Source organism: Drosophila ananassae, chromosome 3L, assembly GCF_017639315.1.
Source record: "Drosophila ananassae strain 14024-0371.13 chromosome 3L, ASM1763931v2, whole genome shotgun sequence".
In the NCBI taxonomy this organism is placed as follows: domain Eukaryota; kingdom Metazoa; phylum Arthropoda; class Insecta; order Diptera; family Drosophilidae; genus Drosophila; species Drosophila ananassae.
The window spans coordinates 8,563,472-8,588,056 of NC_057929.1; the positions used below are offsets into that span (position 1 = coordinate 8,563,472).

A 24,585-nucleotide genomic window follows, 5' to 3' on the forward strand; every position below is an offset into this window, starting at 1 on the left:
TGGAGCTGTCCAGGCAAGGACACGCAATTTAATTTGCACGCAGGCCAAAATGTCAAATATTAGCCTTTAGGTGGCCAAAATCGAAATACCTTGTCAATGCCATCACAGCCTGCGGTTGCGGGTTAGCAAATTGATTTTGTCTGTAAGGATGCAGTAGCAAAACATCAGCCGAAAGGCAGGATAAACATGCTAAACGTATAAATTTTCAGCCTGATTGCATTTGATGTGTGGGGCCTACGTGGGGGGACTGAGAAGGCGGGGTTAACTATGCCAGACTATGCCAGAAATTATACAAAAGATAATGATGCTGCACAATTGGATTTCCAGCAGAGCACGGCAAATGCAGGAGCACATCTTCGTACACAAACATTCATTTTCCACTCGAGTTGAGTTGAGCGCGTTTCGCATTTCAGCAAAATTTCAATGCGACAGGCAACACAGAATCCCAGACAGCATTGTTACGGTTACGGTTGTCCTGGACTTGGCTCTACTCCTCACCTCTTCTTATCCCAATCCATCCTCTTCATTGAGTGACATTTATCTTTGTTGTGGAATGCCAGTCGTCCTTTTCTTGTTGGGAGAATTCATTTGCGTAATTAGTGGCCAAGAGGCATCCGCATTTGGCCACAGGACCTAGGTAAGTGCTTCAAAATCACCGCAACTTGCTTCTTCATTGTTGGCATCAAGAATGTGGAAGGGGCCAACAGGCATAGGGCTAAAGGCAGAAAGCAGGAAGCACCAGAAACCAGACATCTGGTGTCAGCAAAATTCATAGCATACTTTTCCGGGCAGCTGGAAATGCAAAATAATGTAATTGGCATTGAAAGTCGATTTTTGATGGTCTTAAAGCTCTTAAATGGTGAGTTTCGAAAAGTAATTTATGTATATTATTCTAAAATTACTTTCTTTAAAAATCATCTCAATTCAAACTTGTAAAACCATTTTTCATTGATCTATGAAAAATTGCCTCCATCTCTTGTTGTTTTGTTTTCCGAAATTGAATGTGATTTCCTGTTTGAAAGTTTTGTTCCGGAGGAACATCGTAATTGATTTGCTTTGATTGATTCACTGGCGGTCTGGCTGTCTACGAAGCTATCTAGGGGTATTAAGACTGTATAATTAAATTACTTTTAAACTGGGAAGTAACTTAATCAACTTGGCAAGCAAGCGGAAAACTTCATTTGTAGCTGATGCCACGTGGGAAAAAAACGTAAAAAGAAGGAAAGCAGAAAAGGATGTAAACGTGAGAGTTACAAGGGCACATACACACAAACAGACACACACAAAGACAAGCATAGAACACACACAAGTGAGAAGAAAAGCGAAAGCAGCAACAACAAAGGTAAGAGTGGAAAATCGGAAAAGCAGCAACAGCAGCAGCTACTAAGCAAAACATCGTACCAAAGAAAAGCAAACCAAAACAAAAACAGACGATTTGCCGGCAAAATGCACGTGACATCTAGCGAGGGGGCGGGAATTGGGTGGCTGGCTTCGTCAAGAGATGCTTTCGTTAAAGGACGAGAGCTGCACTCGGTACCTTGACGAAGCCGAGCCAAAGCTGCGCAGAATCCAACGAGCAGTATAAAAGCGAGATGTTCGCTGGCCTCCTGGCATTCGATTGTCGTCACTCGCCAGGAGAGCTTCGAAGATCCAAGAAAAACCTAACAAAAAAAAACAGAAAGGATAAAGCCTGAAAACAAGAGTGAAACTTTAAAGCCCAATGTGCTCGTTGCATGTCCTTTGCGCGAGTGTGTGTGTGTCCGTGTGACGTTGAGTTGGCCAAGTGGATTTCTATTTTTGGCAGCATTTGAAGTGCAGTGCCAGTCCAAAAAAATATTCAGTGACTTTAAAAGACTTTAAATTAAAGAGTGAACTATCCAAAAACTTTCTCCAAATAGAAAACAACAAAAATTCGCAAGGATATCGTGGCAATTGCATTCTGATCCTTGGCCATGTGGAGCAGGCAGCGTATGCGCCATAAGCCGCTTTGGGCCCTAATATCCTTGACCGTTTTGCTGCTGGTCTTGGACAAAAGCAATGCCAACACGGAGCCCGTTGAGACCACCACCACATCCGAGCCAGGTGAGTTTTAATTGCTCCTGCCTGCACACGTGTGCTGTGTGCGTTTCGGTTTGACCTTCAGTTTAGTGCTGGAAGTCACCATGAAAGTGATTTCGGATTGGAGCAACAAGAAGTTCGCAAAAAATAGTAAATAAATTATGACAGACGTCCTCTAACTTCGGCTACATGCCGATACCAGGTCAGGTCAGGCCAGGCCACTTTATTAAATGGCTTTTCATGCGCCCTTCCTCCGATTATCACACACACGCACCAACCACAAAAAAAAAAAAATAAAGAAAAAAAGGAAACAGTAACTGAACTGAATCAGAAAGAAAAACAGGACACAGGATGTAGAAACTGAAACTGCAGAGCGCAAAAGCAAATAACTGGAAGCAAATGAAATATTTCACGGCATCTGCGGCACAAAGGCAATCAAAACGAACCGAGAACCCATGGGCAACCTTAATCCCAATCAGAATCAACAAACAAGCAAGGGGAGCGCGAATAAAAGGGCAATGGGGGCAGTACACTGAGGAAAATTGAAAATTCTGATAGGACTGTTTTAATAAAAAACTAATAAGTGTCAGTTATGGAAGAAATAATTTTAATATACATTAGACAGAGTCTAATCAAAGAAGAAGGTTTCAATGAATTCACCCTCTTTTTCTCCGAGTGTATAAAAAGCAGACCAAATGAAAGGTAGCTCGAGCAAAGGGCAATTGCACGAAAGCTCGTAATGAAGTATGGCAGGCTGTCTGAGGCTGGGTAATAGAAATTAATAGCGTCATGTGTGAGTCTGAGTGTGTGTGTGTGTGAGGAAAAAAGGCGTAGAGAGCGGGAAGGAGCCGCAGGATAATGGAAGGAACAGGGGAAGTGTAAAGTGCCCCGACAGCGACACGCAGATGCGCATAAAGTAATTAATTCACTTTTGCCTCCACAACCCTCTATGCCCGATATCCTGAATGCCCGAATCCTTTCGATGCCCTTCTAATTTCCTCTAGCATATCGACAGGGGCAGCTGTTGAGCTTTTATGTTTTTTTTTTGGTGGAATTTTAGCCTTCAGTTTGGAAAAAAAAAATGCTACGCAGTTTTGGATTTTTTTGTGGGTAGATATTGCGACTTGATTTTTTCCTGCGTAGTTTTTGCAAAGTGTGATGGGGTAACCTTGTGTGATGGGAAGTGAGATGGCCTGCAGTTTCAGTTTCCACAGGATCAAATATTTGCTCGCAACGGAATTTCATTTACATGACTCACAAATGGCATCCAGAGCTGCGTCATTTAATGTTGACTTATGACGTTGAAAAGCCAAATACGAGATGGGGACGGGGCGGGTGAGACAGAATGCGAGCCCGATGAAATATGCAATAACCAAAGTAGCAACTAAAAGCTGACAGACCGACAGGACCAGCAGGACCAGCAGGACCAGCAGGAGCAGTAGGAGCAGCAGGCCCACATACGAACACCCACTTCTTCATGTCCTGTCCCATAAATCGTGGGCCCGAGGATAGATGATGATGTTCAGCACAGAGACACACACGCACATGAGTGCAGCATGGTCGCATGTCGCCTCTTCGTCCTGGCAGCTTCCTTTCACACATTTTATGTGCTTAGAACAAAGCTGAATCTGCATTATGCATGCAAATGGTATAACTGAGTAACGAACTGTCAAAACCGCAGTTACAGCAAAAAGCAGTCGGCGATAAAGAAGTTGCAGAACGCAGACCGACTGACAAGAAGTCGCCAGCGCATTATGCATTCGTTCCATATATCCTTTTCTCTATGTACCGTCTAGTAAGTGGACTGGAAGAGATGGAGACTGCTTGGCTTTTCCTTGGCTGCTTCAAATGCAAAAGGAGGAAACGCCAAAGGATTCCTACTGTGCTCGAAATGGGAGTAAAAATGGTAATAGGTATATGTAAGGAATAAAGGCAAACTGCTTTTGCTCGGCAGTGCATGAATGATTTATAGGGCGGCAGCTGTCAAGATGCCAACGATTATCGGTCCAGACCTCCAAGGATGTATGCAAGGAAACCCTTAGTGAATCCGTATATTTTGCAATGCATTTTTTTTTAGGTAACAAAGTTTCTCAGACACATCACTTTCGCCTCACAAGTTTCACTTGAATTTTGTTCTGGGTACGCAGGGTAATGCCCGTGGTGAAGACGATGCTCTTGGGATCAGTAACTGGCAGGACCTTGAACTCCTTGAGCAGGACTACTAACAACGTTTTCATCTCCTGGACGGCATATTTTTGACCTATAACCATAATATTGATTAAAAACTCCAAAAGGATTTGTAAGCAGAAGTCCTTACCAATGCAGTTCCTCTGGCCGGCACTGAAGGGAATGTAAGCGTAGGTGTGACGGTTTTGGGAGTTCTCAGGAGTAAACCGCTCCGGTCGGAACTCTTCGGGAGAGTCCCAGTACTTGGGGTTACGGTGGACATCAAAGTTGTGAATGACAATCTGGGATCCTTTCGGCAGGATTAGACCATTTTCTAGCTCAGTTTCTTCGACAGTTTCACGACCCATTCCGGGCACTGAGGGATATAGCCGCATTGTTTCCTTCACAAAGTACTCCAGGTACTTAAGTTTATTCAAATGGCTAATGTCTAAGTTGCTCAAATCATCTGCAAAAGAAAAAACCGTTATTTAGAGGCAGATTCGGTATATAACAACCTAATTAGATAAGAAATGTAGTGGAGTTTACATCCTAGATAACCCAAAACCTTAGCCAGTACCTTGGATGTGCTCTTGAATCTCCTGATAACATAGTTCCTGTTTGTCGGCATACAAGGACATATTCAAAAGACCAAAGGTCAGACCAATTGAGGTGGTATCATAGCCCTCAAACATCAGAGTGTCCACCTCCTCACAAATTCCAATGTGATCGATTAGGCCATCCTTCTCAGCACAAATCAGAGTGTCCAGCATGGCAAAACGCTTTTTCTTTCCGGCATATCTTTCAACGATATAAGAATAAATGAGAGAGCTCTAGGTAACTAATCTAAGCTGTACTTACAAGTCATCATCAGCCGTCTGAGTCTCCCTCCTGCTCTCGAGCTCGTCTTCCAGCAAAATCCTTCTCTTGGCTATGATTTCACTGGAAAAACTGTGGACCACATCCAGAGCCGAGGCGTAATCCTTGGCAGCAAAGATGTTGAACAAGGTGTCGCCCCAATAAAGCGGATTGCTCATTCGCCTGATAAAACATTCCTCGATACTGGTGAAATTCTCCCGATAGCGATCGCCTTTCTCAGCCATTTCGTCCAATTTAACGCCCATGGCCGTCTCTAATAAATAAAGTGTGTAATTACATTAGATTAGGAATTCTATCACCTTACCACAAATGCTGTTGAGGGTGAACCGGGGAATAACTTCATTCAGCGATATGGTGATGTCGTCTTGGCCTTTGAACTGCAGCAAAAATTTCTGGCTCTCAGTTCTACAAACATAACAGATTTCTTGATAATGATACTAGTTTAATTGTTCTGAAGACTCACTTGAAAATCTCTTGAAATTGTCCCAAAATGTTAAAATGGAAGGTAGGTGTCAGCATCTTGCGCCTAGCGTGCCATTTCTTGCCTGAAACTCGCGAACTAAATTAATGTTCAAATTAAACTTAATTCCTTCATACTTGTTGAAGTCAGCAGACCAGTCCTCAAAAATGGGTGTAAGAAATTGTAGACAACGGATTTGGTTATTAGATTCGGATTATTTAGAATCGCATCAGATCCTTCGGCGTCGATGACGTTGTAGATTGGTGTACCCATTACGTATTCCAAGTAATTTCTTCCAAGTTTAGCACCCTCACGGGTGTGTGTAAAAACACCAGCTAATAGTTAATTTTTTAAAATGATATACACTATAAAATATACTAATTTTTACACCAAAAACTTACCGTGATCTTGGCCATACAAATCAAAGCTGTTGGCAAAAATGGTATTACCCTTGGCTATTGCCACTATATTTTCCACAGGTGTACCATCTTTGGTGCGAATTCTTTTTGCGAAAAAGGCCAGTATATAGTAGTCTTTATTAACCCTATAAAGCCAGTGCGCCAATAGACTTACGGCCACAATTAACCACACGACGAACATTGTTGGGCATCCGTTCCCATGAACTTGACGTTCGAAACTGATCGCTGTGCTCCCACGAAAGCGAGGTTTTCACTTATCAGACGGCTTCTAACATATTTAATAGCAGCATCTAATAAAAATATTAGTACTCGAAACAGATAAGATTGTACCGAGAATAATTTTACAGACGATTAAAGTTCGCCTTCGCCCTATAAAGCCTCTTTTCTTATTGAACTATACTCTTTCAGAGTATTTTGTAGATTAAATTCGAACAGAGCTTATCGGAGCTCAAATATTTTAAAATATAATTAATAGATTCCTCCCACTATTCCTGATAAATGAGTAGAAATATTATGTTTATGAATAGGAGCTATTTATTTATTCTTTATGAACGACATGGATTTACTTTCGTCTCTGAAGCTTAACTTGAATTTTATTTTTAGTCCGCAGGGTGATGCCAGTGGTGAAGACAATACTTTCGGGATCGGTAACTGGCAGGATCTTGAACTGTTTGAGGACAGCCACAAGCAGAGTTTTCATTTCCTGCATGGCATACTTTTGACCTAGAAACATAAAAGATACATTTTTAGAAACAGAAAACCTCATAAACTAGCTAGTTCTTACCAATACAATTTCTTTGGCCAGCACTGAAGGGAATATAAGCGTATGTGTGACGATTCTGGGAGTTCTCGGGTGAAAACCTCTCAGGCTTGAACTCTTCGGGGGAGTCCCAGAACTTGGGATTGCGATGGATGTCGAAAACGTGAATTGTGATCTGGGTGGCCTTTGGCAGGATAAGTCCATTAGAAAGTTCTGTTTCCTGAACTGTTGCGCGGCCCATAATAGGAACTGACGGATACAACCGCATCGTTTCCTTCACAAAGTAATCCAGGTATTTCAGTTTGTTCAACTGGCTAATGTCCAAGTTGCTCAAATCATCTAAAATTATAAATGAAGTTTATAATTGGAGTATGCCAAATACAATATTATGGAATATTACCTTCAATATGCTCTTGAATTTCCTGGAAGCATAGTTCCTGCTTATCGGCATATAAACCCATGTTCATGAGACCAAAGATTAAACCAATCGAGGTGGTGTCATATCCTTCAAACATCAGAGTGTCCACCTCTTCACAAATACCAGTGTGATCGATTAGGCCATCTTTCTCAGCACAAATCAGAGTGTCCAGCATGGCGAAACGCTTTTTCTTTCCGGCATACCTTTCAACGACATAAGAATAAATGAGAGAGCTCTAGGTCACTAATCTAAGCTGTACTTACAAGTCCTCATCAGCCGTCTGAGTTTCCTTCCTACTCTCGAGCTCATCTTCCAGCAAGACCCTTCTCTTGGCAATGATTTCACTGGAAAATCCGTGAACCACGTCCAGGGCCGAGGCATAATCCTTGGCAGCGAATAAGTTGAACAAGGTGTCGCCCCAGTAGAGAGGATTACTTAATCGCCGAATAAAACACTCTTCGATACTGGCGAAATTCTCCCGATAACGGTCGCCTTTCTCAGCCATTTCGTCCAGCTTAACGCCCATGGCCGTCTCTGATTAATTAAATGGTTAATTATTAAAATCTAATGAAGATTAGATAACTCTCTTACCACAAATGCTGTTAAGGGTAAACCTTGGAATGACATCGTTTAGACTGATGATGGTTTCATCTTGACCTTTGAACTGTTGCAGGAATTTCTGGCTCTCAGTTCTAAATAAATGTTCATAAAATATTAATTATACATATTTTAATAAATTATATTCCAGCTCACTTGAAAATCTCCTGAAACTGTCCCAAAATATTGAAATGAAAAGTGGGTGTAAGCATCTTGCGACGAGCATGCCATTTCTTGCCTAAAATAAAGTTGTTAAATATTTAAAAATATCTAACTTTAAATCTGAAATCCCACCTGTCGATGTCAAGAGTCCAGTCCTCAGAAATGGATGCAGAAAGTTGTATACCAGACCCTTGGTTATCAGGTTCTGATTGTTTAGAACTATATCGGCGCTGTCGGCGTCAATAAGGTTGTAAATCGGAGTCCCCATTCCATATTCCACATAGCTCTGGCCCAGTTTGGATCGCTGACGGGACATGTTGAAGACCCCAGCTAAGTGAACCAAAAATTAAATGACCCGATAGCGATAAGGTTCATAAATCCAAAGGTAGCCCCCCATTACTCACCGTGGTCTTTGCCGTACAAGTCGAAGCTGTTGCCGAAAATAGTTACACCCTTGGGCAGGGCCACCAAGCTGGACAGAGGCTGGCCGTCCTTGGTGCGCACCCTCTTGGCGAAGAAGGACATAACGTAGTAGTCCTTGTTGAGTCTATAAAGCCAGTGCACAAGGGCACTCACGGCTATAACCAGCCATAGAACAAGCATCGTTGCACAACCGTAACCGACCAATCTTCTCACAACACTGATCAATGTGTGGGCTTGTTTTTTCATATCAGACCGAATAATTATATATACATAAGTCTGTTATGCCAACAACTATAAGCAAGTAAATACAGTCAACACTGATTAGATTGCACCGACTATAGCCCCACGCTCGACTAACTATGAATTCTACACAAATTCAACAGGTTTTGTTTTGATTTCTCGGTTATGAGAGTTACATATTGGTTTGTTAGCTCTGTAAACCGGTTCATCAAAAAATAGTTTTGTTTGTTTATATATTGGTTTTATTATAAATAGAATGATGAAAACAAATGTTTGTCCAAACGACACTGTATTACGATTACAAAACAAACAATCTTTTTGCAAGGCATCATGACTTTCAGTTTGAGAAACCTACATACTTATATGTACTAGCTTTTAAGTCTTCTCACGATGACACTTTCCTTTTCACAAACTTAACTTTTATTTCGTTCTGAGTGCGCAGTGTGATTCCCGTTTGAAAGACAATGGATTTCGGATCGATAACCGGCAGAATCTTGAATTTTTTGAGAATGACCACTAAGAGGGTTTTCATCTCTTGCATGGCATATTTTTGACCTATCCAATAACAAAGCTTTATAATCTCTAAAGTGTTCATTTCTGTGAGATTTTTCCTTACCCAAGCAATTCCTTTGTCCGGCGCTAAATGGAATATAGGCGTAAGGGTGCCGTTTCTGGCAGTTGTCTGGGAGAAACCGTTCCGGTCGAAATTCCTCCGGCTCATCCCAGTATTTAGGATTCCGATGGATATCGAAGACATGTATATTAATTTGAGAGCATTTCGGGAGAATCAAGCCATTGGGGAGCTCTGTTTCCTGGACAGCCTGCCGTGCCAACATGGGAACGGCAGGATATAGTCTCATAGTTTCTTTTAAAAAGTATTCCAGGTGTTTCAGTTTACTCAACTGGTTCAGGTTAAGGTTGCTCAAGTCGTCTGCAAAGGATAGCCAAGGACTGTAAGGGACTATTCTCCCATTATGTATTTACGCACCTTCAATGTGTTCTTGGATCTCCTGGTAGCAGAGTTCCTGCTCCTCCCCATAAATGGACATGTTCATCAAGCCAAAAGTAAGTCCCACTGCCGTGGTGTCATGCCCTTCAGCCACTAGAGTGTCCACCTCCTCACAAATGCCACTGTGATCGATTAGGCCATCTTTTTCAGCGCAAATCAAGGTATCCAACATGGCAAAAGGTTTTCCTCTCGGAACGCATCTATTTAAATGGTTTTGGAAATATTTATTTAGAATTTAGGAAAAGGAAAAGTATGTACTTACAAATCATCATCGGCAGTTTGAGTAGCTCTTCTGTATTCTAATTCAGTTTCTAGTAAGATCCTTCTCTTGGCTATAATTTCACTGGAAAATTCATGACAAACTTTTAAAGCAGCATCATAATCTCTGGCAACAAAAATATTATAAAAGTAATCCCCCCAATATAGAGGGTTTCTCAAGCGCCTTATGAAACATTCGTCGATCATCAGAAAGTTTTCCCGATAGCGATCGCCCTTTTCAGCCATTTCATCTAGCCTTATACCCATGGCAGTCTCTGTTGATAGAATATGAATACTTTTAGAGAATTTATTTGAAAGATATACTAAATTACTTACCGCAAATGCTGTTCAGAGTAAATCTTGCTACTGGTTCTCTCAGTGAAACAAGACTTATTTCATCATCTTCGAATTCTTGAACAAACTTAAGGCTTTCGGCTCTAATAATATAAGTAAATTAATAAACTAAAATTATAAATAAGACAATTTCATCCTCAAAAAACCTACATAAAGATCTCCTGGAACTGGTTGAGTATATTGAAATGGAATGTCCTTGTCAACATACCTCGTCTGGTGTGCCACTTCTTTGCTGAGAAAGAAATAATTACAAAAATAAAAAAGAAAACCTTTTTTGTCTCACCTTTTGATGTTAAAACACCGGTCTTTAAAAATGGATGGAGAAAATTATAAGCCATTCCTTTGGTTATCAGATTTGGATGATTTAAGATACTCTCCGTGGTGTGGGCATCTATAACGTTGTAATGCGAGATACTCATTCCATATTGAAGATAGCTTCGTCCGAATCCTTTGGCCAGGTCCCGCATATACTGGAAAACTTCGGCTGATTAAACCGAATAGATTAGATTATAATGATTTGTAATTTTAAATCTTTGAATGGTTTACCTGGGTTTTTCCCATACAAATCGAAACTGTTGCCACAAAAAAAACGCGGCGTGGCTATGGGGGCCAAGTCCTCCAGGGATTTGCCCTCCTTGGCCTTAACTCGTCGGGCGAAAAAGGCCAGAACATAATATTCTTTGTTTACTCTATAAAACCAGTGCACAATCACACTCAGAGCCACAACAAGCCATAAAACAATAATCATCTCTGTTGTGAACGCGTGGGCTTCTCTCACAGAACTGTTTTGGATTTTCAATGTTTTTTTTTTGAAAGCCACTATCAACAAGCTTTCTCCTTATCTGCCGGTTTTTGTTTTTAACAACAAACAGTAGAGATTAGATTTAATTACACACAACAAAAACTAATACGGAAATGTCAAAAAAAGTGATTATCGTTCCATTATTCATTATTTAGGAAGTATTAATAGTCAAACATTACTTTATGGTACATTTTTTAAACACACGATTTAATAAAAGATGTTCGATTAAGTTTTCTTAGTGTAGTAATATTTTTATTGCATTTTGATAATTTTTTGGTTGCACTTGCCTACCGAGGAATCCTTATCACTAAGAAAGTGTCAGGTAAATTATTATAAACCTATTTAATATGAGTTTTTCCAGCCTATAGGTTGCATATATTATATTAATGCTATGTTCTTCTCACAAACTTGACTTTTAATGTGTTTGTGGTCCGCAGTTGAATTCCCATTTGGAAAACAATAGGTTCCGGATTGGTTATTGGAACAATCCTGAAGTGTTTCAGAATGACCACCAGGAGAGTTTTTATCTCTTGCATGGCAAATTTTTTACCTATTTGAACGAATAATATGTAAAATAGATTTGAGAAAGTTGGAAAATCAAATGGATTACCTAAACAATTCCTTGATCCAGCACTGAAGGGTATGTAGGCGTAGGGATGTCGCCACTGGCAATTTTCAGTAAGGAACCTGTCGGGACGAAACTCCTCTGGCGAGTCCCAGTGCTTGGGATTACGATGAATGTCAAAGATGTGTATGTTGATGTGGCTACCCTTGGGCAGGATGAGGCCGTTGGCTAGTTCTGTTTCTTCGACGGCTTGACGCGCCAAAATTGGTCCAGAAGGAAACAGTCTCATGGTCTCTTTCAGAAAGCAATCCAAATTCTTAAGATTATTTAACTGCCTTGTGTCCAGGTTACTTAGATCATCTAGGGAGTTTTAAAAACATATTAGGAGTATTATTATATTTTTGATAATAGGTTTTCATACCTCGTATGAGTTCCTGGACCTCCCGGTAACAGTTCTCCTGATGATCAGGATAGAGGGACATGTTCATGAGGCCGAATTTGATCACATGGAAGGGGCTATCGTAGCCTTCGTATATCAGAGTATCTACTTCCTCGCAAATACCTTTGTGATCGATGAGACCGTCTTTCTCAGCACAAATCAAAGTGTCCAGCATAGCAAAGGGTTTCTTGGACGTAAAGCCGCTATTGAAACAATAATTAGTTTGCTTTCCTAATATTTAAGTTAAATATTTACATATCGTCATCTGCAGATTGATTCAGGCGCCTGTTCTCCAACTCTTCCTCCAGAAGTATTCTCCTTTTGGCAATAATGTCACTGGAAAACCCATTAACTTGTTTCAAAGCAGCCGCGTAATCTCGGGCTGCAAAAAGGTTGTACCAAAAATCACCCCAATAAAAAGGATTTCTTATACGACGTACGAATCCTTCATCGATGTGGTGCAAGTTATCCCTGTAGTGACTGCCAGAGTCTCCCATTTCGTCTAATTTAACACCCATGGCAGTTTCTGTAAAGAAAAATATATTAGTATAGTATTTAAGATTAATCGAAGTATTTAAGCTTACCACAAATGCTATTCAAAGTAAAACGATAAATGGGATCCCTTAGAGAGACGATGCATGACTCTTTTCCCTTAAATTGCTCCACAAACTTGAGGCTTTCGGCTCTACAAAGTATTTAAAGATACAAAATATAAATAAAATGAGTTCATAAGGTGTAAGTTGTAAGGGGTAAGGCATACTCACATAAAGATCTCTTGAAACTGGTTCAGAATATTGTAATGAAATGTTCTTTGAAGCATACCCCGCCTCGTGTGCCACTTCTTTTCTACGATACATAATTTTAAAATACAAAAACCTAGGAATCATAAAGAAGAGTCCTTTACCTTTAGCTGTCAGAACTCCAGTTTTGAGGAATGGATGCAGAAAGTCGTACATAAATCCCTTGTTGATGAGCTTTGGATGGTTCAATATGTTTTCCACCGTCGGAGCGTCTATGACGTTGAAACTGGCTTTCCCTGGCGTGTAGTGGAGGTAACACTCTCCGTATCGCACGGCCTGGTCCCGAAAGAATTGGAATACCTCGGCTAAGAAAAAAGCTTAGATAAGAAGAGGATTTCGATTCGTTCTGGCATTGTTATATTACCATTATCTTTTCCTATACAGTCGAAACAGTTGCCGAAGATAGTGCGACTCTTTGGAGTGGGAACCAGACTCTCCACACTTCGACCGTCTTTGGTTCGAGCTCGTCTGGCGAAGAACGACAGAATGTAGTAATCTTTGTTTACCTTATAGAGCCAGTGGATGAGTACACTTAGCACTGCTAGAAGCCACAGAATGAGCATGTTGTTGTCGACCGAGCCAGACCGCTCAACAAAGTAGACTGTTGTGTTTTCGGTTTCCACCTCTCCCATCAAGCGAGCTTTCCAATATCAACCGGTTTTGTTTTTATTACAACCACTTGAAATGATTAGAATATGTGAGTCTCATTTATAATACCTACATACATATGTATGTATGATTTTGTTTTTATTTGTTCGGTCAGCTGGGAGTGATGATATCGCCAGGTCGCCCTCAGCTAATAAAATTTGTTTGGGGACCTTTGCGATTCATTAAACGTCGAATGACTATCAGTAATTATTTTGATAACTCCCTATTTTCGTCTCACGAACTTGACTTGCATTTTGTTTTTGGTACGCAGATTAATTCCCATTTGGAAGATAATGGACTGGGGTTCCATGGCTGGTAATATTCTAAACTTCTTAAGCACGACAACCATCAGGGTTTTCATCTGTTGCATGGCATACTTTTGACCTGTTTTAAAAAAATTATGTTAATAAAATAATCCAAATAGAATAAATAAATAGAATATTATAACCTAAGCAATTTCTTTGCCCGGCACTGAATGGTATAAAGGCATAAGTGTGACGATCTTGGGAGTTCTCGGGCAGAAAACGTTCTGGATGAAATTCGTTGGGGTTGTCCCAGTATTTGGGATTGCGATGGATGTCAAATACATGAATATTTATTTGAGATCGTTTGGGCAGGATTAGTCCATTGAAAAGTTCTGTTGCCTGGATAGTTTCACGGCACATTAGTGGAATGGATGGATAGAGACGCATTGTTTCTTTTAAAAAGTAGTCCAGGTATTTGAGTTTTCCCAATTGTGTCACGTTCAGGTTGCTCAAGTCGTCTGAAAAGCCATATTTGGTTTATTTTAGTTTTTAGTTTTCAGTATTACTTACCATCAATGTGATCTTGAATCTCTCGGTAACAAATATCCTGATGTTTGCCGTAGAAGGACATGTTCAACAGGGCAAAGGTTAGTCCAATGTAGGGACTGTCGTAGCCCTCAAACATCAGAGTGTCCACCTCTTCACAAATGCCACTGTGATCGATCAGGCCATCTTTTTCAGCACAAATCAGAGTGTCCAACATGGCAAAGGGCTTCCCCCTGGGAACACATCTGTTTCAAAGAGATTATGGATTAAAAATAATACCTCTAATGAGGATGGTACTTGCAGATCATCATCGGCTTCTTGGGTGGCTCTTCTGTACTCCAACTCCTCTTCAAGGAGAATCCTGCGTTTGGCTATGATATCACTCGAAAAGTCATGAACCATTTTTAAGGCTGCACAGTATCCATGGGCGGCCAGGAGGTGGTACCAGAAATCGCCCCAATAGAGCGGATTGGTCACTCTCCGGACAAAACATTCATCAATTAAATAAAAGCTCTCCCGATAGCGATCGCCAGTTTCTGCCATTTCATCCAGTTTCACTCCCATGGCGGTCTCTGCAATAAAATCGTAATTATTTTTATTACTCTATTCATTTTATTATCAGAAATTACCGCAAATGCTGTTCAGAGTAAATTTTGCTATGGGGTCACTTAGCCAAACATTGAAAGAGTTGAGGCCATTGAATTGGTCTACAAACTTTAAGCTCTCGGTTCTAAGAAGAGTATTATTAATATCATAGACATGTGGCGCTTTTAAATAACTATTTACATAAAGATGTCTTGGAACTGATTTAAAATATTAAAGTGAAATGTCCTGGTTAGCATAGTTCTTCTCGTATGCCATTTACATTCTGCAAAGAAACAACATTTTGTGATTAAATGTAAAGTTTTCATATAACACTGTAATACCATTTGATGTCAACACTCCAGTCTTCAAAAATGGATGTAAGAAATTGTAAACAAAACCTTTGGTTGTCAGATTTGGATGGTTCAGTATAAACTCGGCATTTCGGGCATCGATCACATTGTAAGTGGCTTTACCCAAACGATACTGAATGTAACTTTCACCAGCTGCTGTTCTAGCCATACGTCGAATTTGTTTAAAAATTTCCACTAATCGATAAAAGAGGTACATAAATCTGTGCTAGTTAGATTTGGTTATAGATTACCTCGATTTTTACCAAAATAATCAAAACAATTGGCAAATATTGTGTTACCCTTGGGCACGGGAACAATACTCTCCGCAGGCTTGCCATTCTTCGTCTTGACTCTTCTGGCCAAGAAAGCCAGAATATAGAATTCTTTGTTGACCTTATAGAGCCAGTGTAGGAGCACACTTAAAGCCACCACGAGCCAAAGAGCCAGCATCTCTTTAAAACCGAACTCGATGGCAAACAACATGCTACTGGTTCGAGGCATTCGATTGTTTGGCTCTCGGTCGCTCTCGAAAGCTTTCTGTTATCAGAAATAACAACTAAAATAGATTAGATTTCCCTCTAATATTTCTATTTACAAGCAGCCGTGTTTTAGTTTCATCAGCATATTGGAGATGCCTTAGTCGCGTTTTTCAATTTGATATTGACGCTTCGCTTTCAGAGAATTAAATTGGCTTAGAAAATCACAATAATCCATTAAAAGTTCCATTTATAAGATTTTTAATCAACTAAAGTCTAATTAGGTTCAATTGCATCAATTGCAATATCTCTCGGAATACTTTAAGGTCCTTTTGTCAGTGTTTTTTTTCGCTCGACCTACTTTCTGACAAAGTACATGACACATTACGGAATAAGGCAAAAAAGTCGAGTGGAAAAGTAAAACTTTAAGACTGCCGTCGGCGATTACGAAATGCTAACTGGAGATGGCGGAAAAGGCTGCCATGACTTTTCCCTACCACTGCCCCCCACATCCTGCTCCTTTTCCTCCAAGTCTCATGTAAAATGGAAACTCGACTGTGCGTTGACTGTGCAACGATTTTCTTGCCCCCACCCATCGACCATCCTGCATCCTGAATCCAGCATCCAGCCACCCTTTTTTCCACTCCCCTGATTACTTGCCAGAATGCCAAATGCATATTGGAAATTTGCAATTTCGATGGCACTCGAAAGTCTGGCGACGTCGAGTGGAAAGTTCGCCGAGGCAAGCCAAGTTATTAAATTAGATCACATATGAAATATTTATGACAAGAGTTCCTGTCAGACAGCCAGACCTGAAATTGCATTACCTTCGAGGTTTAAGTCGAAATCTTGAGCTCATATATTCTCGTATTTGTGTAAGGCTTCACTGAGGCAAAAAAATAATTGCCAAATAAAAACTAAAAATTGATTCTTAGAATCATTAAAAAGCATTTAGATCTTAAGGACTCTCAATCAAAAATTTTTTTATTTCAAAAGGACTTGTATAAAAGAATCATTTCATTTTCTATAAACATTTTTTTAAGTGCTATTATTATCTACCTTTTTCCAGATGCCTCGCCTGGCTGCCGGGCTCCGGATGTTCGCTTCACGATTGTCAAGCCGGAATCGACCACGGAGCAGCCGTTGGCCAAGTTCGAAACGACTCAGGTCTACCTGCCTGAGGACTTCACCACCGCGGATGTGGAGTTCGTGGAGTCGGCCCCCCGCCATCCGGGCGAGAATCATGCGGCCGTAATCAATCCGTATTCCCTCGACCTGGGCGATGACCATCTGCATGTGGGCGATGCTGCCGCCAGTTTGGTGGCCGATGATGACTTGGGCGACGACGAGGATGAGGAATTGCATGGTGGAATCACCGATGAGAAGCGATTGAACACGAATCGCAAGCAGGGCAAGCGTCGGCGTTCCGGTTCCGGGCGACGTCGTCGCATCGAGAACGACAATGGCCAAACGGGCAGGGGGCGTGGCAGTCGCTACAAGCGTCATGCCATTCTCCACGATGCGGAAGCCTCCCCGGAAACGGATCGCTGGGCAGGCAGCAAGCTGGCAGCCGAGGGCGATGTATACTATGTCCACATTGCCGACATCCTGAAGAGTCGTGAACCGAATCGGGAACTGCGCTCCAAGCTGCACAAGCTGAAGATGAAGGCCAGAATGAGCAAGTGCCTGGCAGAGGGTGGCAAGGAGAAGTGCACCAAGCTGATCAAGAAGAAGCCCAAGAACAAGAAGGTCAACCCAGAGGAGCAGTCCCTGAAAAAGGATACAAAGATGCCTAAGGAGGAGCGTAATGAGAAGGACGTGATGGAGGAGCCAGAGTCGAGTTCTGGCCACCATCGCCGACGCGGGGACAGTCACGCTGCAGAGCTCGACCAGCGTGACCGGAGCCCGCGTTGGCGTCGCCGGCGCAGCATTGAGTCCAAGGGTGATCTCGGCCAGCTGCCCCCGGATCCTGAAAAGGAACCGGAGCCGGTGGACAACGACGAACTACAGTATGGAAATCAGTCGAGCAGTGCAGCAGGTAAAGTGATTTTCATTTTAAATTCAAGAATCTTTGAATAAAAACTAAAGTTTTTATAATCTTGTGGGCTGTTGTTAAAAGTTGTAAAAGATGTACGTATACGTAATATTGAACCAATGTTTTATTAAAATTAAGTATACGCTCTGTTGACCTTTAAAACTATAAGCCCTGCAAGGCTATAAAAATTCCAGAGAACCTTAATATAACAATTTTTATTCCAGCAGTGCTAAAAATTGACAAAAAAGAATTGTCTTACTCTTAATTCAAATAAATAATACAAGTATTTCTCTTCAACAGTGGCCCTGCAACGTGTAAAGCGTAAATCGGGCAAGACCACGGGTGCACTGAGCCGTCCGAAGGGTGGTGGCGACTCCAGCTCCAAGACCACCAGTCGCAAGGACAAGGGTGAGTGTGCGTCCGCACGGCGGCCAGACACTGGCAATGCCACAGTGTCCAATGCCTATAAAGATTTGCTCCGCTGTCGCTGTCTCGTTGTCTGTCTGTCTGTCCGTGTAGCGCCGTCCGTCGATCATGACTAGCTTTTTTATATTTATTAAATCGGAATGATTATAATCCGGAATGCCCTAGCAAAGATGTCAGATTTCTGGAGTGAATAAGGTTGTCCGATAGGCCATTATATCTTAAAACTGCTCAGACCTGTACTAAATTAAAAAAAATACTAAAGATATTAAAACTCTACCTCTTATCTAAAATGAAAATATACAAAAGCTTTAGTAAATTAAGTATACGTAGGTTGGTCTCTTAAAAACCTAAAATAAAGCATACGCCTAGGAGGACAAGAAAAACCATTTCCTATGCTTCTATTATATTTTTCCTTTTAGCCTTATAACCTCTTTATTAAAAATTTGAATAATTTTGCTTGCCAATATTGAAACTGCTTTTTGCCAGGGCATTAAAGCCACTAGACACTCTCACACACACACACACACATGAAAAGACCAATGCAGGACATGAAACGGAAGTTAAGAGCTGTGGACAGGACACACCGAAACATACTCGTAAAAGCTAATCGCAGTCGCTCACAGCCGCATCCAAAGCCAAAGCCACAGCGCCATCCCATCCAACATCCACCGTATAGCATAAAGCATATATAGCACATACATAGCTCATCCTGTAGCGAATTCACACCTGCTTTGTGGCACCTGCTCCACTGCCCAGCCTCCACTTCCCCAAAACCCCATATCCTTCCAGCCCGCTCTTTGGGCTTTTCATTACCCCATTTTTGCCATCGTCGCTTCGTGGTCATGGTTTATTTGCCGGCCATATCTTTGTCGTGGTTATAGAGTTCAGACTGGACTGGCGGTCCTTTGTTATGGCCAGAACTTTGCCTCGGTATGGGTGCTGAATGATTTTTCTTTCGGCTCCTTTGTTTGCTTTGGTTACCCCGGCTCTATACCGCTTTTGTCCGTATCCGTAGCCGTATCCGTCTCCGGCTGTGGCTTGGGCTGCGCCTTTTTTTCCATCCTACTTTCTATTAGCCGGCCCTCGTTCTCTGACATAATATTATCTTTCGTGTTATCTTTGCCTTTTCACATCTCCATTTTTATTTTTGCACTCGCCTTTTTTTCTTCCTTGGACGGGGTTGGGCTTGGAAATGAAGTTGTATCCTGTTAAGTGGCCACTTCTGCTCCCCGCCTCCAGGATTCTTTTGCTTCTTTTAATGCATATCTAAGCACTCGTCGCAGCTTCCCATTGAAATTTTCAGCTGGCAGCACTTTTCGCACGTCCCGTGGCTTCTCTATGGCTTAATGTGGCTGCTCAAGTATTTTCCGCAATTTCACGAAGCCGGCGGAGAAGCCGCTTCAAGTGTCTGCTGGGTCAACTTGGGTTGACTCATGAATACATCTTGGCATTAAGGCTCGCCCAAAATGACACCCAGCGAGGGTCAGACGGAATTAATTTTAAATAAAACCCAAGTATCCTTTTAAGGATAGATCAATAGTAATACTTCGAATCAGCCATCAGGCATATCCATTTCAGTTCTGCATTTGCATTGGTCTCATTAGCTCATTAGATGCTTGCTCTATTTGCTCCCCCCTCTCAAAGTCTATCTACCCGCCCCCCTCTTTTCTTGGCATGGTACATTGCCCATCTCATGACGCCCACACCTTCTGCTCTTCTCGTCCCACTATTTCAAAATCAAAAAAAAAAAAAACAAAAAACAAAATATAGGTATCTATGACGAGGAGACTGGCTATTCGCCTGTGCATCCGGATGACCCCGAGTTCGAGGAGGAAGAGGAGGAGGACGAGGAGGTGGACATCCTGCAGCAGTTCACCGAGGTGTCGGAGATCAGGTTTCCGGGCGAGATTGGACCCATGGGCGATCGGCGGCTGTGCAAGATACGGTGTGTCAAGGGCAAGTGGGTGGGTCCGTTGTGCGCCACCAACGAGGAGGGTAAGTGAGCACACACCACCCACCAGATACACACAAGCACACAAGCAGACGCCCCAGACAAAGCACACAATTAAACAGCATTACATACAATAGATACCTAGTTGCAGTTGCAGATACATTTAGCCAGCAGTAACAGATACATTTAAGTCACACAACCAGATGCAAATCCATTAAAATGTTCGCAAATAAAGCAGACAGAGTCAAGTACACAATCAAGAGACACAAGCAGCCAGAATGTTGTTTCATTTTAACCCAATTTTCGCCAATTACACCTACACAGAGAAAAACTAAAGTATCTACTTATTATTTAATCATTTTACAATTATTTCACATAAGAAAACTCTATCTTCCTTATGATTTATCTACCGAATGCCAAAAAAACACTCATCCGCTAATAAAAATGAATCCTTGTTTTTGATATTTTTTCTCTGTGTACCAATATATGTGTGTGTTTGCCGCCCGCAGATGATAATGGCAACGTCAAGTTTCAGCCGCTGTACAAGAGCTGCCACGTTAACCGGATACCATCGCACCTGCTACTCAGCTATCGCAACATCTCAGTGGTAAGTGGTTCCGGCGGGCAACCGTCGTTGTGGATCCGTCGCCTCAGCTGGCTGCCGCACCACCACAGATACGATACCACGCAGATGCACCACAGCACCACCACCACCACCACACATATCCACATGCCACAACGCGCACACACGCACACACATACATAAGAATTTTTGTAGATTTCCGGAGGAGAGCCTGTATATCAGCTTTTGCCAAAAAAGGGGATCTCAGCTCCGATCTTCGAAACTTATATCTCTGTCTGTCTATCTTTCTCTTTAACTCTATCTCTGTATCTATTTCTCAAATCTCGCACGACCCGTCTTGCTATCGCTCTTATCTCATATCAGCCTGAAAAAAAAAATCTCACCAAAATAAAAATATAAAATAAATAAGACCAGCGTCTAAGCCATCTGCATGCCGATGCTCGGGAATCGGGCAATACGATTCTCAATCTCTATAGCTTGATATACCTAGTAGTGTGTTGTTTTTTGGTACTCTCTGATTCTCTCTCTTGCAGACTCCGATCCCACCAAATCGCGGCTGGCGTAAAACGCGATTATCCAAATCGACACTTCTCTCAAATACAGAAATTGTGAGTCGTCGTTGTAGATTGTGTTGTGTAGATTGCACCAAAAACAAAAAAAACAGATTTAAACTTCAAACACAAGATCCCCACCAGATACACAAATACAAAAAAACACAGATACAGATTACAGATACAGTGGGTCCTGTTCAATGATCAAATAATGAATGATACCCGAATACCAGATACAAAAATACAAGTTACAGATACATTGCGAGGAACTGCACGCCAGAGCAACCAGAGCCACTTTCCCCAGTCCAAGGACCCATCTGATTTTTGATAACTTTCTCCACTCTCTCTCTCTCTTTCTCTGTCTCTTTTTTTTGTTCTATCTCTCTCTTGTACTGCACTTCTAATCACCTTCCTTTCACCGCTTGCTTGCCACTTGCCACACTAATTAGAATGTGGGATGGGATCTGCCGCACGGACATTCCCTGCAAGCTCGCTGCCAGGAGCTGGGCATCTATAAGCTACTTGGCGAGTCCCGGGTCCTTTGCTCCAACGGTCTTTGGGCGCCACGCATGCCCAGCTGCGTGCCCACCACCGTCCTCACCAACTACTCCGAGGACAGTGCTCCCTCCATCCGGATCAAGATCTTCAACGGCTCCTACTCGTTCGAGCCCTCCGGAGTGATGGCAGTTCCTCCCCACAGCACTGTCCTGATGGACTGCATGTATCCGAGGGTCAGGGGCACGCCGGAGTGGAGCTGGACCAGCTGGTATATGCAGTACTCGACGGGTGGGTGTGTCCTAATGAGAAGAGATGAGATTATTTTGGTTTCTTATTGCCCTGATAGGTTGGTCGCCTGCCCAGGAAGAAAAGGCCGTACGCTACCGTCTCAGCATCAAGAACATCGAGAATAATGACTCTGGCACCTTCACCTGCACCTCGCCACGTGGCCTGACCAACAGCATCGCCGTCGTGGTGGCCACTTCGACGTGTCCGCAGCTGACAGAGCCGCTGGCGCCGCTCAAGCTGCGTCTCGAGGGCAACAAGCTGGGCCAGCGGGCGCACTACGAGTGCCCCGAGGGCTTCCGGCTGGACGGGGCTATGAATGCCACCTGTTTGGCCTCCGGCAATTGGTCATCGCCGACGCCGACCTGCCATTCTGTCCAGTGTCCCCGTCTCGAATTGGATGACCCGCATCTCAGTCTCATCGAGCTGAACACCTCGGCTTGGGGGCGGGCGGTGTTCAAATGCCAGTGGGGCTTCAAGCTGACCGGACCGGCGCAGCTGGACTGTGAGCCGTCGGGCGTCTGGAGTGGCCCCGTTCCGCGTTGCAAAGGTGAGTGATAAGCGATAGCCACTAGCCCCCTAAGAATAAGTTCTATGACATACAGGGCGTATGAGTAATATTTTGATTATAAGTTTCCCATTGTTCTGAAAAGTTTGTTCTTTTTATTTTGTTTATTAATATTGGTTTTAGTTTTTTGGCAAAACTAATTAATAATATAAATTACTTGCCAATCATACCGCCCATACCCCACAGTCATACAGTGCGTGATGCCAGTGGCGCCGCTAAACGGACGGATCGGGGGAACCAGTCTCAGCCAGCGGCGCCTCACGGTGGGGGCGTTGGTCACATTCAGCTGCAACGACGGTCACAGCCTGGTGGGCGAGTCGAGCATCATATGCACGGAGAACGGATTCTGGTCGCACTCGCCGCCATTTTGTAAGTAGACACCGCAACTACTAAACTCACACACATTCACTGACACAGAACGCGAACGCTGCGAGAGATTGCCGGCGGACGCCCCTACTTCCTCCTCCTGCCTCGTGGGCCCCGAATTCAGACCATAACTCAATTAATGAACTTGTGTTGTATTTCCGCACCGATCTTACTGATACCTGTTACCTGATTACCTGAATACCTGAATACCGAATACCGATTCCGATATACGATACCGCTCACGAATCATCACTCTTACATTAAAAAAAATGCATAACATGACCACCATGACATCCACCACGTTCGCTCGCCCAGGCAAATCACAGTGCCCCTATCCGGGCGATCCGCCCAACGGCCTGATAGCTCCGCTCAAGTTTAATTACGATGCCGGCGATTACCTGAGCGTCCAGTGCCGGCCCGGATTTGTCCAGAGTTACGAGGGTCCGCCCGAACGGCCCAAATGCCAACCGGATGGCCGGTGGTCGGGACCCCTGCCCAAGTGCAAGAGCTACGAGGAGGTGTAACAGCCGCGTCTCCACATCCCCAGGAGCCACACATCTCGTCGGAATACCAAAATTCAAACAGAGAATCTTGAATATTGAAGAAAAAACACACAGAAAAAATAACAATGATCAGCCACAAGCAGAAACCGAGTGATATTTAGATTAACTTAGTGAGAGGTATCAAAATTAATAGATATTTTATCAAATAGGTTCTATTTAACGTGAAAAAAATATAGAAAAAATGAAATCTTTGTCATTAGTGGCCCACGAATTTTTGTCAAAAGCTCCAGCTCTCTCTGTATCCTTTTTCTAGGCTTTAATCCGAATATATAGATCGAGTTGATCAGGCACCACACTCTCTACCCGATATTGAACTCGAAAAAACTTGAAAATCGAATAAAAATTTGCAATTTCTTGTACTCTAAACTCTAAACTATTTAAATAAATATTTATATATATAATCAACAGCTAAGTACAGGTATTTATATATATTATGTATGTATTCTGGTTACAACTCAAAGTTAATTAAATGTAAATGTTTAGAGAAAAAGGATAATGAACACAAACTTACCCACTGTGCGAGTATATAAAAAAAATATACAGATTAAAGAATTCTATTCCACCATAACGATTGTACTACACTGAGAGACGAAATGATGAGGGATTGCAGCCGCAGTTGTTGGACAAGTTAGTTAGTTAGGAGCTAAGAGAATGGCAAGAGCATATCCTTTGATAATTCCATTTAAGAAAAGCGAAAAAGGAGCATTGTAAGCAGCTGCAATCTGTGTGTAAAGAAAAGAACGTTTTAAAATAAAATAAAAATATTGTGTAAAATGCAACACTGACTGTCTTTAACTGTGGGGTGTGTCATGGTTTGTGTTATACTAATGCCCGTCATTGTTGGTGTTGAAGCTTCTTGGAAGGAGGGTGAAAATATCCTTAAGCTCGGCGCGAAAGTGTGCCAAGGAAATCCATATGCATGTGTGTGTTTTTAGCTCCTGCTCCAAAAACGGTTGCTAATGCCAACACAGGATCAACATCTACAGAAGCGTCACACGGCAGCGAAAGCAAACAGCTTGCCACATAAATGTGTGCTACACGGAGAGAAATGCGGAGCATCTCAAAGAATATACAGCTAGACACTTTTGGAGCTCTGAAAAAAA

The 24,585-nt window shown here is 42.4% G+C and overlaps 5 protein-coding genes across 6 annotated transcripts; 1 reads left to right on the top strand and 4 right to left on the bottom strand.

The window, feature by feature from the left end:
• The first annotated feature begins 1,589 nt into the window (after positions 1-1,589).
• On the top strand, positions 1,590-24,261 carry LOC6495933 (locomotion-related protein Hikaru genki). 2 transcript variants are annotated; one of them, XM_001959841.4, is made up of 10 exons: positions 1,590-2,082; positions 16,726-17,694; positions 17,992-18,099; positions 19,888-20,112; positions 20,578-20,675; positions 21,185-21,259; positions 21,652-21,988; positions 22,047-22,535; positions 22,740-22,922; positions 23,235-24,261. In XM_001959841.4, the coding sequence occupies exons 1-10, from the start codon at positions 1,953-1,955 to the stop codon at positions 23,441-23,443; spliced, it is 2,823 nt and encodes a 940-aa protein (XP_001959877.1). In that variant the 5' UTR covers positions 1,590-1,952; the 3' UTR covers positions 23,444-24,261. The 2 variants fall into 2 exon arrangements, with proteins under 2 accessions (XP_001959877.1, XP_014763548.1); XM_014908062.3 differs by lacking the exon at positions 21,185-21,259.
• On the bottom strand, positions 4,094-6,203 carry LOC6502527 (cytochrome P450 4p1). The gene is made up of 8 exons (XM_001959842.4): positions 5,962-6,203; positions 5,698-5,895; positions 5,564-5,645; positions 5,405-5,505; positions 5,083-5,353; positions 4,802-5,022; positions 4,376-4,690; positions 4,094-4,318 (listed from the first exon to the last, which is right to left on the bottom strand). The coding sequence occupies exons 1-8, from the start codon at positions 6,158-6,160 to the stop codon at positions 4,158-4,160; spliced, it is 1,548 nt and encodes a 515-aa protein (XP_001959878.1). The 5' UTR covers positions 6,161-6,203; the 3' UTR covers positions 4,094-4,157.
• On the bottom strand, positions 6,496-8,583 carry LOC6494679 (cytochrome P450 4p1). Its single transcript, XM_001959843.4, has 8 exons — positions 8,321-8,583; positions 8,049-8,246; positions 7,911-7,992; positions 7,749-7,849; positions 7,421-7,691; positions 7,140-7,360; positions 6,764-7,078; positions 6,496-6,702 (listed from the first exon to the last, which is right to left on the bottom strand). Exons 1-8 carry the CDS (start codon positions 8,517-8,519, stop codon positions 6,542-6,544), a joined length of 1,548 nt encoding a protein of 515 aa, XP_001959879.3. The 5' UTR covers positions 8,520-8,583; the 3' UTR covers positions 6,496-6,541.
• Positions 8,848-10,994, bottom strand: LOC26514021 (probable cytochrome P450 4p2). The gene is made up of 8 exons (XM_014908481.3): positions 10,747-10,994; positions 10,484-10,684; positions 10,351-10,432; positions 10,183-10,283; positions 9,851-10,121; positions 9,568-9,788; positions 9,196-9,510; positions 8,848-9,134 (listed from the first exon to the last, which is right to left on the bottom strand). The coding sequence occupies exons 1-8, from the start codon at positions 10,946-10,948 to the stop codon at positions 8,965-8,967; spliced, it is 1,563 nt and encodes a 520-aa protein (XP_014763967.1). The 5' UTR covers positions 10,949-10,994; the 3' UTR covers positions 8,848-8,964.
• Positions 11,228-15,694, bottom strand: LOC6494678. The gene is made up of 16 exons (XM_001959844.4): positions 15,432-15,694; positions 15,172-15,375; positions 15,032-15,113; positions 14,875-14,975; positions 14,547-14,817; positions 14,270-14,490; positions 13,903-14,217; positions 13,681-13,838; positions 13,171-13,450; positions 12,911-13,111; positions 12,771-12,852; positions 12,591-12,691; positions 12,262-12,532; positions 11,989-12,209; positions 11,613-11,927; positions 11,228-11,552 (listed from the first exon to the last, which is right to left on the bottom strand). The coding sequence occupies exons 1-16, from the start codon at positions 15,679-15,681 to the stop codon at positions 11,392-11,394; spliced, it is 3,234 nt and encodes a 1,077-aa protein (XP_001959880.3). The 5' UTR covers positions 15,682-15,694; the 3' UTR covers positions 11,228-11,391.
• Positions 24,262-24,585: the final 324 nt, after the last annotated feature.